We start from the raw sequence: 19479 nt of genomic DNA on the forward strand, positions 1-19479 counted from the left end.
GAACAAATAAATAATACAACACGCAGTCAAACCAAAACAAAGGGCTGAACGATGCTAAAACCCAACGTTGGGCTATCGGGGGAATTTCAGTTTCTCTCTATGAGTGATTACATAGTTTGGTGTTATTGAATATTAAGTGCAGCTCTAAGTCTCGTTGTTAAGAAGTATTGTAAGTGTGCTATAGGAGCTAATAGGTCTGACGCTTCAAATACAGCTCAGACTTCTTTGTTCCTCCATTTCTGTCTCCTTCATACTTTTTAAAACCCGTCTACTCCATCTTCAAGTGACCACTGAAGAATCAGACGTAACACTTAATGCTTTTTCCCTCCGCGCCACATTTGACCTAACTTTGCTTTTACTTGCATCCTCTGACATTTCAACTTTAATCATTTCTAACCACGTTCCTCTTCCTCCTCCTCTTCCTCCTTCTCTTTGACCTTTCTCTCCACGTCTCTGCCTCCCTCTGTCTGTGCAGGTGGAGAGAGAAATAGCTATTCTTAAACTAATAGAGCACCCTCACGTTCTGAAGCTGCATGATGTCTATGAGAATAACAAATACCTGTGAGTATCTCTTCGTCTCCCTGCTTTGCTCCCTCTGGATCTGAGTCTGCGTAGAAACAACCTTGAGGGGAAGTAGCTTCTGTTAAGTGACCGCATGGCATGCATGATGAGAGGCGTGAGTCGTGTGCTTGCTCACCTGTTCCCATAATATCATCCAGCATCTGTTGTATTGTCTTTTCCATTTACGCACAGCATCTGTTGCTCTCCCAGAACTTTCTTACATGTTTTCAATTAACTGTGGGCTTTGTTCTTGTTCGATGTGAGGCTCCAAGGACAGAGGGTAACTCTAACTGTAATGTCCACTGAGCCCAATGTGATATAACCCTGATTGCTTGATATGTTCCCTCTTGTCTCTCAGGTACCTGGTTCTGGAGCATGTGTCCGGCGGAGAGTTGTTTGACTACCTGGTGAAGAAGGGCAGGTTGACGCCTAAAGAAGCCCGAAAGTTCTTCAGACAAATCATCTCCGCGCTGGACTTCTGCCACAGTCACTCCATATGGTTTGTGAGATGCTATCGACCGTCTGTTCCATTTCCACGTCTCTTTCTCAATTTAACCCGCTTGTGTCGAATCTGTCCCGCTTCTTCTTACCTTTAAGCAAACGTGTTAACGAAAAGCAGTCGTTTGTTTGATGCTTTGCTTCAAAACCAACTCTATCCTAACCCGTTCAAGACCATGACATCGGGAACGTGCCGCAACATCTCTTTCCTCCTCCTTTTGCCCTCACATGGCTGTCTATTTAGAAAACTAGCACCAGGGCCGTTTCTAGCTTTTTGGGGGCCCTAGGTTTTACAGTTTTTTAACTGTAAGATTCCGAAGCCTTTAAGATGGTCTGTGTAGATCAGGGGTGTCAAACTCAAATTCATTCGCGGGCCACATCAGCATTATGGTTGCACTCAAAGGGCCGGTTGTAACTTCAAGACTATATAAAAATACATATATAAATATGTAATATATATAAAATAATGTATTATATCACATCATTGCCTCTGCATTGGATTATCATCGGATAGGGTAATAACTTCATAATTAACTACGTCTGAAAGCAGAAGTCTAGGGAAAGTCTCTTCAGTGCGTATGTCCCAAAATGATTTAAAAAGAAAAGCCAAATTCTGGAGAAAAAATAAATAGAAGTCACATTTTGAAATAAAAATCTAATTCTGAGAAAAAATGCATATTTTGAAAAAAAAAAGGCAAATTCTGAGAAGTCATATTTGAGATGCATTGTGGGACATGTAGTTTATGGGCAACGTGCTTCTTTAGCATGTAACCGTATAATAATCATATTATATTCTTTGCAAGCTCTTGTGGGGCCACATAAAATGAAGTCGCGGGCCGAATGTGGCCCCCGGGCCTCGAGTTTGACACCCCTGGTGTAGATGCATCAGTCTGTTACACTTTAAGAGGAAAACCAAGCAATTTAAACTTACAAAAAATGGTATTAAAAAGGTAAACAATAAGGCTCCTCTACTCCAATAAATGCAAGAGATGCAGCATTTCAACAATGTATCATTTACATGTTTCATCTTCCTCAGACGTCCCTCATTGGCTGACAGCCCAACGATGATTTGGACTTTATTGATCCCCAAAAACAAGCCTCAGCTTTGCTATCGTTGCAGTTTAGTCGTGTTTATATCCTACATTTGATTTGTTAGCATATGACGCTTCACCGAACACAGGAGGGGGCTCGGCTGCCTTCAAATAAAGACGGCTCATTTGAATTCTCCCCAAATATATTGAGGCTGAACCTGAACTTTCAGCCTGGGGGCCCCCTAGTGGCCGCGGGGGCCCTATGCATCTGCAGAGTCCGCCTATAGGAAGAAACGGCCCTGACTAGCACCACCAGTTACTTCTTCTTACCTGAAAGCAAACATGTTAAACCCATACCAGTCGTTTGTCTGATGTTCAGGCTCAAGACAAACTATCCTGACTCCTTTCAGCTATTTCTGCAAAACCATTACATTCGCCAGAACATCCCTCAGTTTTCCTCCTTTTGCCACATGGCTGCTTTTGTTGCTAAGCAGCACCACACGTAGATCAAAAGGCATATGTGGAAACCATTAGCTGTGTACCATATCATGTTCACGACTTCATCACGCTGCATGTTGCATGACCATCGATGAACCCACTAAATGCTGCTTTAAGCGGAAACTAATTTAGAAATAAAACTAGAAAGTACAAACCAATTATGTCTTTTTTTATGATGAGAATTAGCCTGTTCCATGTGTGATCTGTAGAGGTACATAAATACGACGGTACAGTTCGAGTACAAGCTTTCCCAACAGATACAAAAGGTGTGGACAAGCATAAGATAAGATGGAACTTTATTTATCCCCTAAATAACTCAGGCGTTAATAGCAGCAACAGAGTCAGAGTTAAAGACAGGATTCACACAACGTAAAAATAAAGATATAATAGAATACAAATTAAAATAATATATGTGATAAAGTGATAAAGTGACTGTTGAAACAAGATATCCCAGTCAAAAGTGAAGCATTCGAATGGACATTTTAAATATATTTACATAAGTGTTCAGATGTGAGTGCAGGTTGACGTCTTGTAAAAACAGTGCAGGTGTTATGTGTGTACAGTCCTTGATACATCCGTGCTAAAGTCCTGTGTGTGTGTGTGTGTGTGTGTGCGTGTGCGTGCGTGTGTTCAGTCACAGAGATCTGAAGCCAGAGAATCTCCTCCTGGACGAGAAGAACAACATCCGGATCGCAGACTTCGGCATGGCCTCGCTGCAGGTTGGAGACAGCTTGCTGGAGACCAGCTGCGGGTCAGTACCGGCTTCAATTAGCTCTTATTCACATTAAATATCTCCTATCATGCTATTTTTAGGTCTATATTATGGGTCTCAGATATAAAAATATACATCAGAACAGAGTGGGCGAGCTGACCAATCAGAGCACAGTGGGCTCACAGGGGAGGGGGGGAAGGGGAGGAGCTCCAACAAGCCGTGTAGGACAGAGAGAGAATACACAGACTATACAGAGATGCTGTGAGAAACCAATACCAGTAGAAATGGCCATGACACGGGACCTTTGAGATGTATACATTAATACCAGCGGTGTAAAGTAACGTGTACAACATCTTCGTATAAAAACAGTGGAACATGGTTTTAAAGAGATGAGATATACAGAACATGAGGAACAGCCACTCAGAGCTCTATCGTTTCACACAGTCATTAGCTAAGTTTAATTAAAGGTTTCTAAACCGTCTGCTCACCAGGAGGAAGGTGGCCTGAGCAGATACAATTAGGAAAGGATTGAAGCTCTCGCTCTTGATTCACCTTCTTCAGTTTCTGCCATGAAGAAAGGAGCAGTGTTTGCTGCTATCGCTCTGCGCGTTGCATACGGAGAAATAATCTAACAATAGACTCTTCTTTCTTTGCAGATCCCCACATTACGCCTGTCCAGAGGTCATAAGAGTAAGCTACATCCAAGTGTGTGTGTGTGTGTGTGTGTGTGTGTGTGTGTGTGTGTGTGTGTGTGTGTGTGATGTGTGTGTGTGTGTGTGTGTGTGTGTGTGGTGTGTGTGTGTGTGTGTGTGTGTGTGTGTGTGTGTGTGTGTATGCTTACCTGTGTTTGTGTTTCAGGGGGAGAAGTACGATGGTCGCAGAGCAGATGTTTGGAGTTGTGGCGTCATCCTCTTTGCTCTTCTTGTGGTAAGAGGATCTGTTTACGTTCAGTCAGCTAAAGGTGGCTAATGTTGGGCTATAGAGGAACTGCAGCACGGTCACATGACTTCACGTCACCACCGCTAAGCTAAAGGAGGCTAATGTTGGGCTATAAAGGAACTACAGCACGGTCACATGACTTCACGTCACCACCGCTAAGCTAAAGGAGGCTAATGTTGGGCTATAAAGGAACTACAGCACGGTCACATGACTTCACGTCACCACCGCTAAGCTAAAGGAGGCTAATGTTGGGCTATGAAGGAACTACAGCACGGTCACATGACTTCACGTCACCACCGCTAAGCTAAAGGCGGCTAATGTTGGGCTATAGAGGAACTACAGCACGGTCACATGACTTCACGTCACCACCGCTAAGCTAAAGGAGGCTAATGTTGGGCTATAAAGGAACTACAGCACGGTCACATGACTTCACGTCACCACCGCTAAGCTAAAGGCGGCTAATGTTGGGCTATAGAGGAACTACAGCACGGTCACATGACTTCACGTCACCACCGCTAAGCTAAAGGTGGCTAATGTTGGGCTATAGAGGAACTGCAGCACGGTCACATGACTTCACGTCACCACCGCTAAGCTAAAGGTGGCTAATGTTGGGCTATAAAGGAACTACAGCACGGTCACATGACTTCACGTCACCACCGCTAAGCTAAAGGCGGCTAATGTTGGGCTATAGAGGAACTACAGCACGGTCACCTGACTTCACGTCACCACCGCTAAGCTAAAGGTGGCTAATGTTGGGCTATAGAGGAACTACAGCACGGTCACATGACTTCACGTCACCACCGCTAAGCTAAAGGAGGCTAATGTTGGGCTATAGAGGAACTACAGCACGGTCACATGACTTCACGTCACCACCGCTAAGCTAAAGGTGGCTAATGTTGGGCTATAGAGGAACTACAGCACGGTCACATGACTTCACGTCACCACCGCTAAGCTAAAGGCGGCTAATGTTGGGCTATAGAGGAACTACAGCACGGTCACATGACTTCACGTCACCACCGCTAAGCTAAAGGCGGCTAATGGTGGGCTATAGAGGAACTACAGCACGGTCACATGACTTCACGTCACCACCGCTAAGCTAAAGGTGGTTAATGTTGGGCTATAGAGGAACTACAGCACGGTCACATGACTTCACGTCACCACCGCTAAGCTAAAGGAGGCTAATGTTGGGCTATAGAGGAACTACAGCACGGTCACATGACTTCACATCACCACCGCTAAGCTAAAGGTGGCTAATGTTGGGCTATAGAGGAACTACAGCACGGTCACATGACTTCACATCACCATCGCTAAGCTAAAGGTGGCTAATGTTGGGCTATAAAGGGACTACAGCACGGTCACATGACTTCACGTCACCACCGCTAAGCTAAAGGTGGCTAATGTTGGGCTATAAAGGAACTACAGCACGGTCACATGACTTCACGTCACCACCGCTAAGCTAAAGGTGGCTAATGTTGGGCTATAAAGGAACTACAGCACGGTCACATGACTTCACGTCACCACCGCTAAGCTAAAGGAGGCTAATGTTGGGCTATAGAGGAACTACAGCACGGTCACATGACTTCACGTCACCACCGCTAAGCTAAAGGAGGCTAATGTTGGGCTATAGAGGAACTACAGCACGGTCACATGACTTCACGTCACCATCGCTAAGCTAAAGGAGGCTAATGTTGGGCTATAGAGGAACTACAGCATGGTCACATGACTTCACGTCACCACCGCTAAGCTAAAGGTGGCTAATGTTGGGCTATAGAGGAACTACAGCACGGTCACATGACTTCACGTCACCACCGCTAAGCTAAAGGTGGCTAATGTTGGGCTATAGAGGAACTACAGCACGGTCACATGACTTCACGTCACCACCGCTAAGCTAAAGGAAGCTAATGTTGGGCTATAGAGGAACTACAGCACGGTCACATGACTTCACGTCACCACCGCTAAGCTAAAGGTGGCTAATGTTGGGCTATAGAGGAACTACAGCACGGTCACATGACTTCACGTCACCACCGCTAAGCTAAAGGCGGCTAATGTTGGGCTATAGAGGAACTACAGCACGGTCACATGACTTCACGTCACCACCGCTAAGCTAAAGGCGGCTAATGGTGGGCTATAGAGGAACTACAGCACGGTCACATGACTTCACGTCACCACCGCTAAGCTAAAGGTGGTTAATGTTGGGCTATAAAGGAACTTCAGCACGGTCACATGACTTCACGTCACCACCGCTAAGCTAAAGGCGGCTAATGTTGGGCTATAGAGGAACTACAGCACGGTCACATGACTTCACGTCACCACCGCTAAGCTAAAGGCGGCTAATGTTGGGCTATAGAGGAACTACAGCACGGTCACATGACTTCACGTCACCACCGCTAAGCTAAAGGCGGCTAATGTTGGGCTATAGAGGAACTACAGCACGGTCACATGACTTCACGTCACCACCGCTAAGCTAAAGGAGGCTAATGTTGGGCTATAGAGGAACTACAGCACGGTCACATGACTTCACATCACCACCGCTAAGCTAAAGGTGGCTAATGTTGGGCTATAGAGGAACTACAGCACGGTCACATGACATCACATCACCATCGCTAAGCTAAAGGTGGCTAATGTTGGGCTATAAAGGGACTACAGCACGGTCACATGACTTCACGTCACCACCGCTAAGCTAAAGGTGGCTAATGTTGGGCTATAAAGGAACTACAGCACGGTCACATGACTTCACGTCACCACCGCTAAGCTAAAGGTGGCTAATGTTGGGCTATAAAGGAACTACAGCACGGTCACATGACTTCACGTCACCACCGCTAAGCTAAAGGAGGCTAATGTTGGGCTATAGAGGAACTACAGCACGGTCACATGACTTCACGTCACCACCGCTAAGCTAAAGGAGGCTAATGTTGGGCTATAGAGGAACTACAGCACGGTCACATGACTTCACGTCACCATCGCTAAGCTAAAGGAGGCTAATGTTGGGCTATAGAGGAACTACAGCATGGTCACATGACTTCACGTCACCACCGCTAAGCTAAAGGTGGCTAATGTTGGGCTATAAAGGAACTACAGCACGGTCACATGACTTCACGTCACCACCGCTAAGCTAAAGGAGGCTAATGTTGGGCTATAAAGGAACTACAGCACGGTCACATGACTTCACGTCACCACCGCTAAGCTAAAGGTGGCTAATGTTGGGCTATAAAGGAACTACAGCACGGTCACATGACTTCACGTCACCACCGCTAAGCTAAAGGAGGCTAATGTTGGGCTCTAAAGGAACTACAGCACGGTCACATGACTTCACGTCACCACCGCTAAGCTAAAGGAGGCTAATGTTGGCCTATAAAGGAACTACAGCACGGTCACATGACTTCACGTCACCACCGCTAAGCTAAAGGAGGCTAATGTTGGGCTATAAAGGAACTACAGCACGGTCACATGACTTCACGTCACCACCACTAGGCTAAAGGTGGCTAATGTTGGGCTATAAAGGAACTACAGCACGGTCACATGACTTCACGTCACCACCGCTAAGCTAAAGGAGGCTAATGTTGGGTGTGATGACGTGTAGTCGTCTCGTTTAGTCACTTGTTTGCGACCTCCGTTTTTAAATTCACCTGTAGGGTATTTACTGATGTATATTATGTCGAAGGACAAAACGTTAAAATATCTTCAGTTTGTGTTAACCACAGCTCTTATTTCAGAATAACAATTCAGTAAAACATCCAGTCAGGTTTTAGGACTCATTCCTGCTCTTCTCTACTCATTCCCTTTGCTAAACGTGTTAAATATTTTTGCTTTGGCTAAATTCACCTTCTGCTTTTGGTCAGAAAACCAATATTCCACATCATTCCTTAAGCTTAACTAAGTTTAGGACACTTTTGAGCTACAACACCACAGTTGTTAAATAGTGTAAACGGATAAATGATGACCAGAACATCCCATAATGTGTTCTTTTGTCTCCATCTCTTCGCAGGGTGCCTTGCCCTTCGACCACGATAACCTGCGGCAGCTTTTAGAGAAAGTGAAGAGCGGCGTGTTCCACATGCCTCACTTTATACCTCCTGAATGCCAAGCTCTGCTCAAAGGAATGATAGAAGTCCATCCTGACAAGAGACTCACGGTGAGATTATATCTTATAACTTCTTAAAACACTTGTTAATGTCATTGTACTTTAACAGATGTACTCGGGATGTATACTGTATGTTTACCTGGAGAAAATTGGAAATGTAATGATTGCAAATCTCTCTGGATACCCACTTTTTCAACATCATGGAACAGAATTATGAAAAACTACTTTTTGCACCCGGTACTGAAGTTGCTTTTCAACATACTTTACATTTGGACACAGTAGTGCACTCAAAACAGCTGATCCTAGTACAAAAATACACAAAACCTGGTTTATTTTCAGGGGGAGATATGCTAAAGTTAGCTTAAAGCACCATGCTAATGTAGCGTTGTTTACCTTAGCAGTAGCATTAACCCCTTAGTGAGCTAGCTAGATAGCAACGTTATTGTTCGTGGTAGAAAGTCATTACAGACTGCTTTAGTAACCATATTAAATTATCAGCGGCTTATTTTTAACACCACCATTGTGTTACGTGAATTGAATATGTATATGTGTACTTTAATACCGTGGGGGAAACTTCTAAAGCAGGGGTGTCAAACTCAATTTCATCGCGGGCCACATTAACATTATGGTTGCACTCAAAGGGCCGTTTGTAACTTTAAGACTATATAAAAATAAATATTTAATATATATAAAATAATGTATTATATTATATGAATGCCTCTGAATTGGCTTATTATCGGATAGGGTAATAACTTCATAATTAACTACGTCTGAAAGAAGAAGTCTAGGGGAAATAATTGCAAGTCTTTTCAGTGAGAACGTCACAAAATGATTTAAAAAGAAAAGCCAAATTCTGGAGAGAAAAAAAAAGTGACATTTTGAAAAAAAGTCAAATTCTGAGAAAGATGCAACATTTGAGATGCATTGTGGGACATGTAGTTTATGGGCAACGTGCTTCTGTAAATCGGCATGTAACCGTATAATAAACATATATTCTTTGCACGTTCTTGTGGGGCCACAGAAAGTGAAGTCGCGGGCCGGATTTGGCCCCCGGGCCTTGAGTTTGACACCCCTGTTCTAAAGCAATTGGAAACAGGACTCAGAGAGACACGAGGAGAGCTGGAGCTTTGATGGCAAACGGTTTATTTGGAGCTTCAGCCGGAGAATTCACAAGACAGGTGGAGTGTCGAGTTGACACAGCGGTTGCCAAACCGATTCTGAAGAACTCTTTCTGCAGCTCGAGGTTTTAACTAGTTCAGAGTGTAATAATCAACATTCTTCATCAGCGAGACGAAACAATTATGGACCCTGAATCTAACTAGAGCTCTCGTCCATAGGAAAGCATGTGCGCCAGGGCGACGTCCCTGAACAATAAACTACCTCATGGCGGCTTAGGCTCGGTCATAAGCTGGCAACAACAATGCGCCCAAGCTGCCCCTCCTCAAGAGAGATAGCAGCAATACCCAAGCTCCTCCCCCTCAAGAGAGATAGCAGCAATACCCAAGCTCCTCCCCCTTAAGAGAGATAGCAGCAATACCCAAGCTCCTCCCCCTTAAGAGAGATAGCAGCAATACCCAAGCTCCTCCCCCTTAAGACAGATAGCAGCAATACCCAAGCTCCTCCCCCTTAAGACAGATAGCAGCAATACCCAAGCTCCTCCCCCTTAAGAGAGATAGCAGCAATACCCAAGCTCCTCCCCCTTAAGAGAGATAGCAGCAATACCCAAGCTCCTCCCCCTTAAGACAGATAGCAGCAATACCCAAGCTCCTCCCCCTTAAGAGAGATAGCAGCAATACCCAAGCTCCTCCCCCTTAAGAGAGATAGCCGCAATACCCAAGCTCCTCCCCCTTAAGAGAGATAGCAGCAATACACAAGCTCCTCCCCGTAAGACAGATAGCAGCAATACCCAAGCTCCTCCCCCTTAAGACAGATAGCAGCAATACCCAAGCTCCTCCCCCTTAAGAGAGATAGCCGCAATACCCAAGCTCCTCCCCCTTAAGAGAGATAGCAGCAATACACAAGCTCCTCCCCGTAAGACAGATAGCAGCAATACCCAAGCTCCTCCCCCTTAAGACAGATAGCAGCAATACCCAAGCTCCTCCCCCTTAAGAGAGATAGCAGCAATATCCAAGCTCCTCCCCCTTAAGAGAGATAGCAGCAATACCCAAGTTCCTCCCCCTTAAGACAGATAGCCGCAATACCCAAGCTCCTCCCCCTTAAGAGAGATAGCAGCAATACCCAAGCTCCTCCCCCTTAAGAGAGATAGCAGCAATACCCAAGCTCCTCCCCCTTAAGAGAGATAGCAGCAATACCCAAGCTCCTCCCCCTTAAGAGAGATAGCAGCAATACCACAGGCCGTAGACCTATGCCGTGGGAAAGGAGACAGTGAGAGGAGAAAACGATGTAGTTTAGCAAAAAGACCACAAGTCACTCTGCAGCACCTGATGCTGCGTTCACACCGGACGCGATGCCAATATTCGCTTCGCTCTAATCGCTCGAGTTTCACCGCGGCTGTCAGCTGTGTTTACTCACATCATTCAAACAAGACGCGCTGGAGAGGGGGCTACAGATACAACAAGATGAACATATGTGACCGTGATTTAATTGTTATACACGTTTCTAAATGATACTGAAGTAACAACACACTGATACCGGTTAGTAAAAACCATGAATTAACGCTTTGACAAGTCTGCAGACAGACGGCAGAGAAACACCTTTTAAAATGCGTGTTTTCTGAATGGAGATCGGCTAAGCTAACGTTATAAATGCTCCGTCCGTCCACGCTCACAGCAACGGCCGACAGACATGAATAAACCAGCGACTGTATCCTCCATGACACAGACAGTCTGTGGTTTGTACTGGTTTCACTTCTGTCTAGTTTCTGAACAGATATGAGGAGCTGAGAGCTCTGAGTGCTAACGGCTAACAGCTGTGTTGGTTTTGTGGTTCTACGTCACTGAAGGCAGGCTGAGATCCTCACCGCTGATTGGCTACCGCGAGATTGCGTCACGCGAATTTGACACTCAAGTTGAACAAAGTGAACTCGAGCGGTTGTCGCGGCCCCGTTCAATCGCCTCCATCGCGCCGCGGCATTCGCATCAACCGCTTCATGCGCGCCGTCGGAGCGAATTCGCGTCTGTCCGCGTCTCCTCATCGACCTTACATGTAATCGCGCCGCCCCCAGACATCGCATCGCGCCCGGTGTGAACGCAGCTTTACTCTCAAAAGCACATTAATGCATGTTTCACATTTAGGATGGAGGAAGCAGAGAAAAGCCTCGATGTGACACTGGAGGGAGAGGAGCGAGAGAGAGCCGAGGAAAGGGTCGTATTCGTGTCCTCGAAGGAAAGTTAGGTTATTTGGAGACAGGACTCTTATAAAATATGAAATCTGCCCGACGACAAACATTTGAGTTGCTTTATAGAAGTTTGAAGCATCCTGACGGCCTCTGTTTGAAATAAAGGAAACGGTTTTTTATTGTACGAGTATTTTAAATGTATTTGCCTTAGTTATCAGTACATATGGACGTTGCACCACCCTTAGTCTACACACACATGCTTCAGAGCATTTGGGATGCAGGAAGCAGAGAAGTATAAATATACATGCATGTGTGTACAATATGATTGAATGGAGGGCTTAAGTGGCTGTGAAGACAGATGGAGGCACTGGGGGGGGGGGGGGTTATGCAAGGCCCTTTCATCCCATTCACATAAATACCAGCTCTCACTCCTGGAGGCTTGAAAAGAGGCAGCAGTTCAGACTCAATGGAGGGAGGGAGGGTAGAAGCACACATGCTGTACTCAAGGAGAAGCACAGAGGTATGGGCTTTGACATGTACTTTCAGAAGCAGAAAGTACAGGTATTTGAGTTCAACATGTAAGAAGTAGAAAGTACAGGTATTTGAGTTCAACATGTAAGAAGTAGAAAGTACAGGTATTTGTGTTCAACATGAGAGAAGTAGAAAGTACAGGTATTTGAGTTCAACATGTAAGAAGTAGAAAGTACAGGTATTTGAGTTCAACATGTAAGAAGTAGAAAGTACAGGTATTTGAGTTCAACATGTAAGAAGTAGAAAGTACAGGTATTTGGGTTCAACATGTAAGAAGTAGAAAGTACAGGTATTTGAGTTCAACATGTTAGAAGTAGAAAGTACAGGTATTTGAGTTCAACATGTTAGAAGTAGAAAGTACAGGTATTTGAGTTCAACATGAGAGAAGTAGAAAGTACAGGTATTTGGGTTCAACATGTAAGAAGTAGAAAGTACAGGTATTTGGGTTCAACATGTAAGAAGTAGAAAGTACAGGTATTTGTGTTCAACATGTAAGAAGTAGAAAGTACAGGTATTTGGGTTCAACATGTAAGAAGTAGAAAGTACAGGTATTTGAGTTCAACATGTAAGAAGTAGAAAGTACAGGTATTTGGGTTCAACATGTAAGAAGTAGAAAGTACAGGTATTTGGGTCAACATGTAAGAAGTAGAAAGTACAGGTATTTGGGTTCAACATGTAAGAAGTAGAAAGTACAGGTATTTGTGTTCAACATGTGAGAAGTAGAAAGTACAGGTATTTGAGTTCAACATGTAAGAAGTAGAAAGTACAGGTATTTGGGTTCAACATGTAAGAAGTAGAAAGTACAGGTATTTGAGTTCAACATGTAAGAAGTAGAAAGTACAGGTATTTGGGTTCAACATGTAAGAAGTAGAAAGTACAGGTATTTGGGTTCAACATGTAAGAAGTAGAAAGTACAGGTATTTGTGTTCAACATGAGAGAAGTAGAAAGTACAGGTATTTGGGTTCAACATGTAAGAAGTAGAAAGTACAGGTATTTGGGTTCAACATGTAAGAAGTAGAAAGTACAGGTATTTGTGTTCAACATGAGAGAAGTAGAAAGTACAGGTATTTGGGTTCAACATGTAAGAAGTAGAAAGTACAGGTATTTGAGTTCAACATGTAAGAAGTCAAAGGAAAAAGTCGTAAATAAGTATTGGAGTAAAGTACTGATACCAGAGACATGTACTTAAGTACAGTAACAAAGTATTTGTACTCCACCACTTCCCAGCTCTGCTGAATGAATGGCTCTTCCTGTGCTGAGAGGAATCTGCCGACAGACAGAAGGCGGTCAGTTAGTCGTGAAGCGAACACAGATTTCATCAAAGCTTCGCCTGATGAGCTGCTGATTAATGGAGCTGAAACCAGGTCACTCCGTCCCACACATTTATATACAAGTATCTGCAGCTAGTGAGCACTCGTTCAGGCACAAGGCAGTCCTTAATTAAATACAGAGTTAAATCCCAGGTCAAATGTACGTTGGAGGGTCTTGAACAAGATATTTGATCAGTGGTGTAAAGTAACTAAGTACATTTACTAAAGTACTGTACTTAATTACAATTTAGAGGTACTTGTACTTTAATTTAGTATTTCCATGTTATTCTACTTTTACTTTTGGTAATTTCACTATATTTTGATGAGAATACTTTTCTACTTTAACTTGAGGAACATTTTGAATGCAGGACTTTAGAGTATTCCTACACTCTGGTACTTCTACTTTGACTCAAGTACAAGATCTGAGTACTTCTACTTTGACTCAAGTACAAGATCTGAGTACTTCTACTTTTACTCAAGAACAAGATCTGAGTACTTCTACTTTTACTCAAGTACAAGATCTGAGTACTTCTACTTTTACTCAAGTACAATATCTGAGTACTTCTACTTTTACTCAAATGCAAGATCTGAGTACTTCTACTTTTACTCAAGTTCTGAGTACTTCTACTTTTACTCAAGTACAAGATCTGAGTACTTCTAATTTTACTCAAATGCAAGATCTGAGTACTTCTACTTTTACTCAAGTTCTGAGTACTTCTACTTTTACTCAAGTACAAGATCTGAGTACTTTTACTTTTACTCAAGAACAAGATCTGAGTACTTCTACTTTCACTCAAGAACAAGACCTGAGTACTTCTACTTTTACTCAAGATCTGAGTACTTCTACTTTTACTCAAGAACAAGATCTGAGTACTTCTACTTTTACTCAAGATCTGAGTACTTCTACTTGTACTCAGAGTACTAAACGCAGTGATGTGAAATATCTGTTCTGCAAAAGGAGCAGTTTTGATGAGAGATAAATGTCAGCCTTGATCTGATAGTAAAGTCGTATCGTAGAAATGGAGCCGTCCCCGTGTTCGAGTCTTCTCTTCTGCCTCTTCCTCTCGTCAGGAAACGGATTTGTTCGTGCCGTGAAAGCCTCTGTGTGCTGGTTTCCTCTCAGCTCAAAGTGTTCACAGCAGGAACGCTTTAACTTCCTGCTCGCAGACCTGCAGCTGCATTACTGATCCTCCAGGGACACAGAGATCCACGACTGCTACTGTGAGCCGTCCTGAAGGAGAGGAGACGTCGTCAGGGCTTCACAAGAGCTTCAACGTTCACTCACAAAGTATACAATGACGGAAAATAGTGTCTATGTAATACTGTGTGCCAGAGGTGGGACAGGGTTCCCTGGCTGAAAGGATGGGGTCTGAAAGGTGCTTCTGTGTCGGGGGAAATGTCCGGGCTGCAAAGTAACCATGGGACGTATTTCTTCTTTCATAGCAACTTTCCTTCATACTTTCTTGCCGTGAAATAGGGCTTAAATTCTATTCAAAGTGGTCTTTAAAAGTCTTACATTTGAGTTGGTGAAACCGGCAGGAACCCTGGTGGGAGTAAGTCATACGTGAGCACGTCTCAAGTCACTGTGGCGAGAGTCAAGCAAGTCAAGTCATACGAAACTCTGATGAGTAATCCCAGTTTCCGCATTTAAATCAGTTGAAAGACAAATAAAAGTTGAGTTTTCAACATTAAAGGGGACCTATCAGGCAAGAGTCACTTTGTGATGTCTTCTCTCCATCACCATGTGTCCCGGTGTGTCGGGGAACTCACGCAGCGTCAGAACATAAAACCCTCTCTTTTCCTCCGTACCCAAATCTCTAAAAACGGGGAACAACGGAGCTGATCCAGATTTGCGTCCGATATGACGTAACATCTGAAATGTGGACCCACGGGCCAATCAGAAAGCTGCTATCAGAAACAAAGCCCGACTGTTTTGGACGTAATATGGTCGGTGTTTACATTAGCATGCTAACACTCAGAGCTAACCTGTACTGGAGAGCATGTGTGTGAAGAAGCAGGAAGTAGAAAGGAACTCACCTTGTGGTGTAACCGCGAGAGAGAAAGCCTTTGAGCTCCAGACTGTTTCAGAGCCTTGATAATCCATGATATGGAGCTTCATCACGGCAGCGTTTAGTTTAGACGGTAGCTGCCGGGTCCCGCATGAGCTCAGACCCTCCTCTTTAAAGCTTTATCCCCGAATCAGCACTTTAGAAACAGGAAGTGAAACAGAGGGACACGAGGCATGGCTAGAATGATCTGTTTGGTGTTCTGAGCAAAACACTTCATAGACATGTTTTTATATATTTGTATATATCTGAGAGCTCTGCTACTGCCTCCAAAGAGCACGATGGGAGACCTTTAAGAACAATGGAGAGTGGGGCTCTGAAAGGATAACCCTAGTTCTAAAAGTGAAAACAGGAAACAACGCAAACATTTGACATCAACATGTTAAGCCTCCCGCCCGGCTCCCCTTCACTCAGTGTTCAGGACAGAGCGTTCAGAGATGCTTCCTCTTTCTCGAAGCAGCCTTTAGTCCAACACGAGGTGAACACATGGGATCAGATGTTTTTATCCGTGCTGTAATACTATCTTTTATTTGTGTCTCCACAGCTAGAAGCAATACAGAAACACTCCTGGTACCAGTAAGTATCACATGCATGTCTCCTCTCCGTCTTCCCTCTTCCACCCAAACCTGTATCAGTGTTTGAGATTGTACTTTTCCATTCGTACCACAAAGAGTAACTCCAAGCTAACGGCTAATGCTAATCATAAGTAATCTTTGGTGGCTTGTAGTATTTTTGTTTGTGTAATGTTGTCAATTCTTACTGCAAACTATAACAGACACTTAACCAATACAAAAACACTCGCGGACCACCTCCACAAATATAAAAAAAAACATCGTTTTTCTAGAACAGATTACAAATCGCCTGAAAATGCTACAAACAAGTGTCAACATGTGTGACGAAGGTGTTGCACTGGGCTATATCACGCAATCGAAAGTGAGACTTAACCTCGCTCCATTGCTGAGATATTCCCGCGAGAGTGCGGAAAACTTTAATTTATTTATTTATTTCAAATGTGAAATGTTACCAATATACTCACGGACCACTAGGGGCGCTCACCAGAAGCACTGGGGTAGAGCGCTGCACAGTTAATTGACATGATATCGAAACCACATTATGGACTTCGACAGACCTAATAATGGTACGGATCGTCTTAAAATAAAACTACACCATGATTAATTAATTATATATTTAAATGATAGTGGAAAACATGTTTAATTTCTTCTCATATCCCAGTCATAACATTTGCAATTGGTTATTTTGCCCCTATTTCTAACGTTTGTAACTTCTTCTTCTTCCCTTCAGGGGGGGGTCGTAACGAGCCGTGTCCGGAGCAGCCGCCCCCCCGCAGGGTGTGTGTGAAGAGGATCGCCTCGTTATCAGACCTGGACCCTGATGTCCTGGAGAGCATGTTCTCCTTAGGGTGCTTCAGAGACCGGGTGAAGCTCACTCAGGACCTTACAAGTGAGGAGTGAGTACAAACACCACCACACACCCATATCAGACATCCATTAAACTCAGAGGAGGGACGTCACTAAGTAGATTCACTCAAGTACTGTACTCCTGTATTTCCATGTGGCTGCGAAAAAGTGAATTCTGGGAAAAATGTCATGATTTTTAAAAAGTGAAATTATTTTAAAAAAGTGACATTTTGAAAAAAAAGTGAATTCTGAGAAACAAGTCAAATGTTTGTCGAGGTAGCTTTTGTAAATAAATATGATATTACATCACATTGCATTTAGCTGAGGCTTTTATCCAGAGCGACTTACAATAAGTGCGTTCGACCAGGAAGACACAACCTTGAAGAAAACAGAATCATAAAGTACATCAGGTTTCATAGAGCCAAGCATTTCAAGTGCTACTCAGCTGGCTTTAGAGGAGCCAGTCCTTTGTTAGTATATAAGTGTGAGCTTTCTGCTGTCCTGATGTCAATGGGAGCTCGTTCCACCATCTTGGAGCCAGGACAGCAAACCCACGTGTTCCTGCTGATGGGAACTTGGGTCCCCCTCGCAGCGAGGGTGCAGCGAGCTGATTGGCTGATGCAGAGCGTAGAGCACGTGCTGGGGTGCACGGTTTAACCATGTCCTGGATGTAGGAAGGGCCAGATCCATTCGCAGCATGGTACGCAAGCACCAGGGTCTTGAAGTGGATTCTAGCAGTTACCGGAAGCCAGTGGAGGGAGCGGAGGAGCGGGTGGTGTGGGACATTCAGGAAGGTTGAAGACCAGACGAGCCGCTGCGTTCTGGGTGAGAGAGGTCGGATGGCACATGCAGGCAGACCAGCCAGGAGGGAGCTGCAGTAGTCTAGTGAGGGGACGAGAGCCTGGACCAGAACCTGCGTGGCTCTCTGGGTCAGCTGGGGACGCGTCCTCCTGATGCTGTAGAGCGTGGATCTGCAGCAGCGGGTTGGAGCAGCGATGTTTGCAGTGAAGGACAGGTTGTTATCTATATAAAGTAAAGACTGTCTCCTCTCTTTCTAACCCTGGTTTCTGTCTCTCTGGTTTCTGTCTCTCTGGTTTCTGTCTCTCTGGTTTCTGTCTCTCTGGTTTCTGTCTCTCTGGTTTCTGTCTCTGGTTTCTGTCTCTCTGGTTTCTGTCTCTCTGGTTTCTGTCTCTTTGGTTTCTGTCTCTGGTTTCTGTCTCTTTGGTTTCTGTCTCTCTGGGTTCTGTCTCTCTGGTTTCTGTTTCTCTGGGTTCTGTCTCTCTGGTTTCTGTCTCTCTGGTTTCTGTCTCTCTGGTTTCTGTCTCTCTGGTTTCTGTCTCTCTGGTTTCTGTCTCTCTGGTTTCTGTCTCTCTGGTTTCTGTCTCTTTGGTTTCTGTCTCTCTGGTTTCTGTCTCTCTGGTTTCTGTCTCTCTGGTTTCTGTCTCTCTGGTTTCTGTCTCTGGTTTCTGTCTCTCTGGTTTCTGTCTCTCTGGTTTCTGTCTCTTTGGTTTATGTCTCTGGTTTCTTTCTCTCTGGTTTCTGTCTCGGTTTCTGTCTCTCTGGTTTCTGTCTCTCTGGTTTCTGTCTCTCTGGTTTCTGTCTCTCTGGTTTCTGTCTCTCTGGTTCTGTCTCTCTGGTTTCTGTCTCTTTGGTTTCTGTCTCTCTGGTTTCTGTCTCTTTGGTTTATGTCTCTGGTTTCTGTCTCTCTGGTTTCTGTCTCGGTTTCTGTCTCTTTGGTTTCTGTCTCTTTGGTTTCTGTCTCTCTGGTTTCTGTCTCGGTTTCTGTCTCTCTGGTTTCTGTCTCTTTGGTTCTGTCTCTCTGGTTTCTGTCTCTCTGGGTTCTGTCTCTCTGGTTTCTGTCTCTTTGGTTTCTGTCTCTCTGGTTTCTGTCTCTTTGGTTTCTGTCTCTCTGGTTTCTGTCTCTCTGGGTTCTGTCTCTTTGGTTTCTGTCTCTTTGGTTTATGTCTCTGGTTTCTGTCTCTCTGGTTTCTGTCTCTCTGGGTTCTGTCTCTCTGGGTTCTGTCTCTCTGGTTTCTGTCTCTTTGGTTTCTGTCTCTCTTCCTGTTCTTCAGGGAGAACCAGGAGAAGATGATATACTACCTCCTGTTCGACAGGAAGGAAAGATATCCCAGCTGTGAGGACGAGGATCTGCCCGCCAGGAACGACCTCGGTAACAACATTCAATTATATTATACTGAGTCCTATTTACCAAAATGTGAAATTCTGAGAAACAAGTGAAATTATGATAAAAGTGAAAAAAAGTGAAATTATGTGAAAAATACCAAATTTAGCGAAAACATTTAATTGTGAGAAAATTTCAAAATTCTGAGACAAAAGTCATAATTCTGATAAAAGTGAAATGTAGAGGAAAAAGTGAAATTATGATAAAAGTGAAATTATGTGAAAAATACAAAATTTAGCGAAAACATTTAATTGTGAGAAAATTTCAAAATTCTGAGACAAAAGTCATAATTCTGATAAAAGTGAAATGTTGAGGAAAAAGTGAAATTTTTAGGAAATTGTGAAAAAATGTGA

General features: G+C 44.0%; 1 protein-coding gene across 1 annotated transcript; it reads left to right on the forward strand.

Annotated features, from left to right (window-relative positions):
* Positions 1-475: 475 nt before the first annotated feature.
* LOC117441506 (serine/threonine-protein kinase BRSK2-like) lies at positions 476-19114 on the forward strand (the record flags this gene model as incomplete). Its single annotated transcript, XM_071202226.1, is given in 9 exon segments — positions 476-561; positions 920-1060; positions 3223-3339; positions 3957-3990; positions 4159-4227; positions 8225-8371; positions 16071-16119; positions 16829-16994; positions 19017-19114. Coding segments are annotated over 9 exon segments (907 nt in total), but the record flags the coding sequence as incomplete, so codon positions are not given.
* Positions 19115-19479: the final 365 nt, after the last annotated feature.

This window comes from Pseudochaenichthys georgianus, unplaced genomic scaffold (genome assembly GCF_902827115.2).
Source record: "Pseudochaenichthys georgianus unplaced genomic scaffold, fPseGeo1.2 scaffold_1747_arrow_ctg1, whole genome shotgun sequence".
NCBI classification, from domain to species: domain Eukaryota; kingdom Metazoa; phylum Chordata; class Actinopteri; order Perciformes; family Channichthyidae; genus Pseudochaenichthys; species Pseudochaenichthys georgianus.